The sequence below is a fragment of the Ixodes scapularis genome, unplaced genomic scaffold (genome assembly GCF_016920785.2).
Source record: "Ixodes scapularis isolate PalLabHiFi unplaced genomic scaffold, ASM1692078v2 PGA_scaffold11__112_contigs__length_91849675, whole genome shotgun sequence".
In the NCBI taxonomy this organism is placed as follows: domain Eukaryota; kingdom Metazoa; phylum Arthropoda; class Arachnida; order Ixodida; family Ixodidae; genus Ixodes; species Ixodes scapularis.
Window position 1 is genome coordinate 31,069,039 of NW_024609837.1, and position 9,113 is coordinate 31,078,151.

Below are 9,113 nucleotides of genomic sequence, written 5' to 3' on the forward strand. Positions count from 1 at the left end.
ATGTCTAAACGCTTTACTTTCCTTTGACATGACAACTCAGGCAGTCCAGACGCAACATACGTTATTATTTTTCACACGAATTATAAATAAACCTAAGAGGTTTTTAACCCTTTTTAACTGGCTATATACAATTGTGAATGAGGGTCCCATAAGTTGTCATCATATTCTAGTGAAGAGCGGGATAAATATTTATACGCCGTTCGCATCGACTTGACCACTATTATCCATTACTGTAGTACAGTTATGGACCGTGTGGAGAAGTTCTGTCAATTTCGAGCACCCTTTACGGAACCCCTGTTGTTAATTTATTATAAACACTGCAGATTCTGGAAAACGTGTGACGTGCTTGAAATATACATGTTCAAGAAGCTATACTACACGTACTCAACAACTAGACTCGTCTATAATCGCAAACACTTTTTCCCCCCACTCTGATATATATAGGCACCACTTTGGCTACTCTCCAATGTTGCCGCACCTAACCTCTCAGCCTCTCAGACCGAACTCACAAATTCAATACCCTCGTCAAAAAAAAAGGTTCTCGTGACTTTTAATTTGGGATAATAGTTCATGATGCGTTTATGAATACGTTGAACCAATTCTCATACAAATCATTGACTATCCAAGTTTCACCGAAGCAGGTACTCCGTTCTCCATATAGCCTCTTGCGCCCCTCCTTTACTCAATCTTCTCGAGGGGATATACAACCTCTGCCACCATGTCCTCAGTAAGGTGCATACGCCATTAGAAGTCCATGCGATCGTTCTCTCGACGTTTTCTAAGTTGTCCTCGTAAGTACCGGCTTCGGCCAGTTCTGCTAAGTGTAAACTCTAAGCGCCCGTATAAGCACGCAAAAAAAAAAAAAAAACGCTCGACGCTCCGAGCGATCGGACATGTAGACTGCACAACTTCAGTCCCTAGCACACCAGGAATATCTTTCTTTGCATGATTCGGAGAGGTTCACCGCTTCCAGTTGTGCATTCTCTGCGAGTCTACTGTTATTAGTACCTTCCCAGCCATGCTATTTGTTGATATGTAGGTTGAAATCATCAATGATGACCACGCTCTTGCATCGTCACATTCCTTCCAACATGTTCCATGGTGTCCTCGTGACTCTTCTGTTTCGCCCACTTCTCAGGGAGAAGCAAAAGTATGTAAATCGGAACTGTAAACGTAATATTTATTCCGTATAATCGTTTCATCATTAACGAGTAATTCTTGCATAGCTTATTTGCTATTTAGGAACACTAAGCTTAAAAGAAAAGCTAAAACGAAAAAGCTGCCTCCAAATAGCAAGCCACTAGTATGGTTATCAAAGCGCCGGCAGCAATCTCGAAGTTTGACGCACAGGCATTGTTGGCGGCGAGTAGAACAGCACGAGAAGAATGTAATCTTTCGACTCACAATCGGTATCAGGAATCCGGCTAACCTAGCATCCCTGTCCCGTGACCGGTGTCACGCGATGCATTGTCTCTCAGTCGCATTCGACGAAATCGAAGGCAGAATACGTAGCTATACGTAGATAACGCACTCTTTAAAAACACCGTCAGAAGCGGCAAATTGGGTATCTTGACTGCAGTCGCCATGCTTACACTACGGTCAATTATTTCGCCTCTGGCGCTAGCTCTTCTTTTTTCACTTGCAATCGGAAGCTCCATACCTAACTCCAAAGCTGAAGCAAGTGCCGACGCGAAGCTCTGGGCTCTTCTTGTGGCAGGTTCTAATTATTATTTCAACTATCGCCACCAGGCAGACATCTGTCACGCCTACCATGTTCTGCACAACCATGGCATTCCAGATGAACGTATCGTGGTTATGATGTACGACGACATCGCTCACGACCCATCCAATCCAACGCCCGGAATCCTCATCAACCACCTGAACGGCTCCAACGTTTACGAAGGAGTCCCGAAGGACTACACGGGAGACCTCGTCACTCCGAAGAACTTCTTGAGCATCCTGCAGGGGAAGAAAATCAAAGGAGGCAGCGGGAAGGTAATAGCAAGCGGTCCGAACGACCACGTGTTCGTCTACTTTGCTGATCATGGTGCTCCTGGACTAATCGCTTTCCCGAACGACGACCTTCACGCGACAGACCTCAGCCGCGTCATAAAACAGATGCACGAGCAGAAAAAGTTTGGAAAACTGGTCTTCTACGTCGAGGCTTGTGAGTCCGGGTCGATGTTCGAAAACCTCTTGCCAGACGACATCAACGTGTATGCGACGACGGCGGCCAACAGTGACGAATCATCTTACGCCTGTTATTGGGACGATTTCAGACAAACATATTTGGGAGATGTGTACAGCGTCAAATGGATGGAAGACTCGGATCGCGAGGACCTACACAAGGAAACCCTCCTGAAACAGTTCAAGATCGTCAGGTCTGAGACCAACACGAGCCACGTCATGGAATTCGGTGACTTGAAGATCGCCAACCTGAAGGTCAGTGAGTTCCAAGGCGCCAAGTCTCCTCCTCCCATTGTTTTGCCCGAAGCACCTTTGGATGCCGTCGACAGCAGGGATGTGCCCATTGCCATTGTTCGCAAGAAACTTCAGAAGGCGACGGACCCTCAGATCAAGCTTTCACTGAAACACGAGCTCGACCAAATGCTTCGAAACCGTGCTTTCCTGAAGGAAAAAATGGTGGAGCTCGTGTCGTTTGTGACGCTCGGTGACGCTGGTAAGACTGAGCAGTTGCTAAAGGCGAAGATTCCGCTGAGGGACCACACCTGCTACGAGCAAGCCGTGCGATACTTTGACGCCACGTGCTTCGAACTCTCTGCTAACCCTCACGCCCTCGCTCACTTGCGCGTGCTCGTCAACATGTGCGAAGAAAAAATTTCCGTTAGTGAGATTCGCGAAGCGATGGACAATGTCTGCACCCATCCAACAGTCGTCGGCATTGTCTAGTGTTGTACTTCTCGTTGGTTCAGCCTTTTCATTTTTCTAGGTCGATGTAACAAACTAATCAATACATTTACCCACACGCGCGAACTGTCCTTAATTTTATGCCTTTGCTCTGTTTTGGGAAATGCAAAGTAGGTGAGTTATTTAGAGTGTATACTGCTCTGAAAAAGTCAGCCTATAAACTCCGTTTTACTTTACGTTCGACCGCAGCCGACGCCAAAATTCGGTGGAGCCCATCAAGCAGCACCAGAAGATCAGCGCTGTGACTTCACATGTGACGTCACAGCGCTGATCGCGTGTCTGCGTTTGTTTGTTTGGTGTCACTGACCGAACCAATCACGCACAGGGAAAGCGCCACAATCCTGCAGCAAACACAGATTGCTTGCGTTCGCTCGTATACAGATTACTGGAACTCGCTATTCTTTTTCACCGGTCTTCCAACGCCAGCAAAAGGTGTTGCAGTGAGCAGACGAGCAATCGGCTAGGCGTTCCTTCGAACTGCGAAAGCTGAGATCGGCAAAACGTGCGTTTATGGCCGTACAGAACTATACTCCGTTTCACTTTAGAGAGTCTTAGGAAACCATTTTCGCACACTCGATATGGTACGATGGTACGAACTGCGAATATGAGAGTCTTCTATTTAATATTTTTTATTTATTTAATACTGCAACCTCATTGAGGTTTTCGGTTTCATGGCAGAAATAAAAGAAGCAAGAAGCCACATGGATAACTTACACCAAGAGCGTTATCGCGGTGCGATCGTGTGAGCTAGAAACGATAAGTTTCGGTTATGCATGCAGCCCACTCGGTGTACCCTGGCCGAAGAAAGGAAGTACGCGCAAGATAAGGAGATAACGATGATTAGTTTTAATGGTACTATAAGTGGTGTCAAAAAGTTTATGATATCCAAGAATGCATTTCTTGGATATTATAAACAGTTATTTGTAGGTTGCCAACAGCAGATCAACACGGACGAGTTTAACAGCTTACTTGAAGGAACACCACAGCTTACAGATGATAAAAAAGAGTGGTTGGAGAAACCAATTACGCTTGGAGAAATAGAACGGCAATAGATGGTTTGCCGCTTCATAAAACGCCAAGACTTGACGGGATAAGTGCAGAATTTTATCAAAAGTTCAAAGTTTTAGTATCCCCTTTTTTCTGGAAGTCATTCGCGTATGAATTTAAAGCATTACCACCCTTATTTCTGAAACCATATACTGCGCTTATAACAAAAGGAACTGATGTGAATGGCGGCAAGGCGCGTAAGCAAGTACCGATCGATCACTTTATGTAGCTTTATGATTATAACATTTTTGCACGGGTTTTAACTAAGAGACTCCGGCAAGTCACATGTAATTTAGTAGGTGAACACCAAACATGTGGTATACGGGGAAGTTGTATCCAAACAAACATACATTTCGCGCGAACAATTTTAGACACTTACCAACGAAGGAGGCCAAGTGGCGATGCTGCAGATAGATTTACAGAAGGCCTTTGATCGTGTGCGACACGAGGTTCTTTGGAAAGTGCTAGAACGCGCTAACATAGGGGGAGTTCTTTTGGAGAGAACACGCATGTCGTACACTGGGTGTGTTACACAATTAGTTATTAACAACTCTTTGACCCCTAAAATACCTGTATCTTCCTCCGTAAGACAAGGGTGTCCCATGTCACTGTTGTTGTCTGCGTTCTACTTGGAGCCCTTTTGTCTGAGCGTTATTCAATGTGAACAAGTACACGGTTTTAGAATGGACTCAGTCGAGAAAAAAGCGTTGTCTTACGCAGACGATGTTGCCGTGTTTTATAGTAACAAAAGAAGCGTAGAAGAGGTTTTAAAACTGACATGGTCATTTTGCGCCACCACGGCTGCGGTGGTCAACCTCGATCCGTATTCCGGCGTTTGGCACGGTACTTGGGCTGCAACACCAGCTTTGTACGAAGGTATTCGATGGGAGTGCACCCCGTGCAAGTACCTAGGAATCCCACTGCAGCGCCCGAGGAAAACGAAGCCTTACTGGGAAAATGTTGTCGAGGACACAAAGAAACGCGCAGCCTTATGGTGTAATCGTGATCTGTCTATTTTTACGCGAGCAACCGTCTGAAACATCTTTCTGACCGGGAAGATTTGGTATGTCCTACAGGTGCTATGCTGCCCCCGAATCTATATCCAGAAGGTGAACCGCGTGTTCGCACTGTTTATCTGAATGTCGTCAAGCGAGCGGATCTGTCGGGACAATCTGTTCCGTCGTGTGGCTAAGGGAGGGGTTGGACTGTCGCATATTTTCATTCGTCAAACTGTGCCACGGTTTCTTTTTTTGCGTGACCAGAGACAACACCTTTTACAAAAGATGTTTCAGACAAGGCTCGGATATGCCCGAACGTTCTTTTTTGTCGCGTCAGACTCGACGCCTCGAGCCAAACCCGTTGGGTTTACAAAGGAAGTTACAGAAGCCTTTTACCTTTTGGACGTAAGGTTTTCACGGGAATATTTATCAACAGTAACGCTTAAAAAGTTGACGCGCGACCTCCTTGAGGTGCTTTTCTCTGCTCCGTTTTATAGACTTCCTTATGTTTCGTGTCCGGGACAAGATGTTCTTATCCGTGTAAAGAAAATGTGCGTCCCGCCTTGTGTCAAAACCTTTTTCTTCCGTCTACATAGCGAAACGTTGCCGGTGAAGGTATTGATAGACGAGGCATTTACATCCCGTGGAGTGTAAATTGTCTAATTTTCAAACAACCTGAGACGATTGAACATGCTTTCTTGTACTGCTGGGATGCAGTGTTCTGGGACGTTTTGCAACGGACTTTGAAAAAGGATTTACAGGTCAAGCGTTTTTCAATTCGTTTCTTCCCGGTGGAGAACCGTGAAAGCGTACCCTAAGACATGTTTATGGAATTAAGATTGCATAGCCTTTGGGAGTCCCGTGTGGCGGTGTGCTACGCACAGCAGCACGCTAAGTCGGCCCGCCTGTGTTTTGTCGAACTCGTTGTGCAAATGAAGAGCGTTGTTGAACGTTTCGAAACCCCACCAGGCTGGGTTGACCTGTTAGAAGAGCTAACAGGAATGAAGGAATTTTAATGCTCTCAACGGCTTCAAGTCGGAGTACATGGGTTTTTAATATGTAATGTGTAACTTGTGAACAATAAAAAAAAAAAGGCTTAACGGGTATTGTGCCTGCCTCCCACGCGAAAAGCGAGGGTTCGATTCGTGGGAGCGACGTGTCTTTTGTTTATCCCTGCAATTTAGTGTTCTAGTAAATTTGAAAATCCTGGTGCTTGTTCAAGGTCCGAATGTTCTACGCGTCGAACTTTCTGCGCCGATTATTCCAGAAGCCCACGCGTGTACATAAGGGGCTTCGCGTAGCGCGCCAGAGTGAGTCTCGCCCCATCGTACGATCCTGCTGTAACGCTGCCATCGACGTCCGCGACGCTCTACAGTTATCTTCTGTTTCCTTTTTGTTTTGGGCACAAGTTCGTCCCATTTAACGTTTAGTTTATTCAGTTATTATTGCCTCATCAATTGTCATTCGTGACATTTGATAAACCAGTCACTCTTCTCGAAGGGATATTCAACCTTTGCTACCATGTCCTCTGTAAGGTACGGCCTCAAAAATGTTTGCGATTTTTCTTACGGCATCTTCTAAGTTCTCGTCGTAAGCACCGCCTTAGCCGGTTGAGCGAACTGTCTACTGTTTTCTTGCCATATTCTTTCGTATGGAAACGCAAAAAAAGAACCCAAAAAAAAAAAACACCCGACGCTTTAAGCGACCGGACATGTAGTCGGTGCAAACTCTGTTGCTTGTAGATCAGGAACATCTTTTTTTACATGATCCGTGGAAGTTCACCACTTCTAGCTTTTGGTCCTCTGCTAGTCTCCGGTTATTGGCATCTTCCCAACCATGAAATGTGTTGATATGTTCATTAAAATAATCAATGATGCGCACGTTCTTTTCCTTGCACCATCACATCCCTTCCAACATGTTCCATGGTGTCCTTGTGTTTCTTCTTTCTCGCTGATTTCTCGGAGAGTAACAAAAGTATATAAATCGAAACTGAAAACGTAATATTTATTCCGTATAATAGTTTTATCCTTAACGAGTCATTCTTTCATACGTTATTTGATATTTAGGAACACCCTAAACCTCTAAAATGGCTAAAACTAAAAAGCTGCCTTCATGTATGTGAGCCACTAGTACGGTTATCAACGCACTGGCAGCTATCTCGAAGCTTGATCACAGTCATTATTGGAGACGATAAGAACAGCACAAGAACAATGTAATCTTTCAACTTACGACCGGTATCAGGGATCCGGGTATTCTAGCATCCCTGTCCCGCGACCGGTGTTACAAGTAGCATTGTCTCTCATCGACATTGTACGAAATCGAAGGCAGAATACGTAGATAACTTTCTATTCTAAAAAGACCGTCGGAAATGAAAAATTGGGTGCTTTGACAGCAGTCACCATGCTGTCACTACGGTCAATTATTTTGCCTCTGGCGCTAGCTTTTCTTTTCTTAGCTTCAATCGGCTCCTCCATACCTATTTCCAAAGCCAAAGCAAGTGCCGACGCAAAGATCTCGGCCCTTCTTCTGGCAGGTTCTCATGGATATTACAACTATCGTCACTAGGCAGACATCTGTCACGCGTACCATGTTTCGCATAACCGGCATTCCAGATGAACGCATCGTGGTTATGATGTACGACGACATCGCTCACGACCCATCCAATCCAACGCCCGGAATCCTCATCAACCACCTGAACGGCTCCAACGTTTACGAAGGAGTCCCCAAGGACTACACGGGAGACCTCGTCACTCCGAAGAACTTCTTGAGCATCCTGCAGGGGAAGAAAATCAAAGGAGGCAGCGGGAAGGTAATCGCAAGCGGTCCGAACGATCACGTGTTCGTCTACGTTGATGGTCAAGGCGCCTATGAACTGATTGCTTTCCCGGACGACGAGCTTCACGCGACAGACCTGATCGGCGTCATAAAACTGATGCACGAGCAGGAAAAGTTTGGAAAACTGGTCTTCTACGTCGAGGCTTCTGAGTCCGGGTCGATGTTCGAAAAACTTTTGCCAGACGACATCAACGTGTAGGCGACGACGGCGGCCAGCAGCGTCGAATCATCCTACGCCTGTTATTCTGACGATTTCAGACAAGCATATTTGGGAGATGTGTACAGCGTCAAATGGATGGAAGACTCGGATCGCGAGGATCTGCACAAGGAAACCCTCCTGAAGCAGTTCAAGATCGTCAGGTCTGAGACCAACACGAGCCACGTCATGCAGTTCGGTGACTTGAAGATAGCCAACCTAAAGGTCAGTGAGTTCCAAGGCGCCAAGTCTCCTCCTCTCATAGTTTTGCCCAAGGCACCCTTGGATGCAGTCGACAGCAGGGATGCTCCCATTTCTATTGTTCGGAAAAAGCTTCAGAAGGCGACGGACCCTCAGATCAAGCTTTCATTGAAATACGAGCTCGACCAAATGCTTCGAAACCGTGCTTTCCTGAAGGAAAAAATGGTGGAGCTCTTGTCGTTTGTGACGCTGGGGGACGATGAGAAGACTGAGCAGTTTCTCAAGGCGAAGATTCCTCTGAGGGACCACACCTGTTACAAGCAAGCCGTGCGATACTTCGACGCCAAGTGCTTCGAACTCTCGGCTAACCCCCACGCCCTCGCCCACTTGCGCTTGCTCGTCAACATGTGCGAAGAAATGATTTCCATCAGTGAGATTCGCGAAGCGATGGCCAATGTCTGCACCCATCCAACCGCCGTCGGCATTGTCTAGTGCTGTACTTCCCGTCGATACAGCCTTTTCATTTTTCTAGTTGATGTAACACGCTAATGAATAAATTTATCCACACGCGCGAGTGCCCTTTATTTTATGCCTTTGCTTTGCTTTCGGAAATGCGAAGTAGGTGAAATATTTAGAGCGTATACTGCGTTGAAAACGTTAAGCCTATAAACTCTGTTTAACTTCTAATTTGACCGCAGATGACGCCACGATTAGGTGGAGCCAATTAAACAGCGCCAAAAGTGTGACGTCACAGCGCTGATCGCGTTTCTGCGTTTGTTTGTTTGGTGTCACCGACTGAACCAATCACGCACAGAGAGCGCGCCGTAATCCTCCGCCAATTTTTTGTACTTTATTGGTTTAAAAGACCGGAAATTTTAGGCTTTGCATACTCGAAGTATGGAACACGC

At 46.0% G+C, this 9,113-nt stretch overlaps 1 protein-coding gene and 1 pseudogene across 1 annotated transcript; both read left to right on the plus strand.

Moving 5' to 3' along the window:
• Window positions 1–1,475: 1,475 nt before the first annotated feature.
• Window positions 1,476–3,004, plus strand: LOC115331573 (legumain). The gene has a single exon (XM_040217667.3). The coding sequence runs from the start codon at window positions 1,585–1,587 to the stop codon at window positions 2,908–2,910; it is 1,326 nt and encodes a 441-aa protein (XP_040073601.2). The 5' UTR covers window positions 1,476–1,584; the 3' UTR covers window positions 2,911–3,004.
• A 4,537-nt stretch (window positions 3,005–7,541) lies between these two features.
• Window positions 7,542–8,770, plus strand: LOC115319903 (annotated as a pseudogene).
• Window positions 8,771–9,113: the final 343 nt, after the last annotated feature.

Coding starts and splice junctions, on each gene's coding strand:
- LOC115331573 (XM_040217667.3), top strand. CDS start 1,585: ATGCTTACACTACGGTCAATTATTTCGCCTCTGGCGCTAGCTCTTCTT.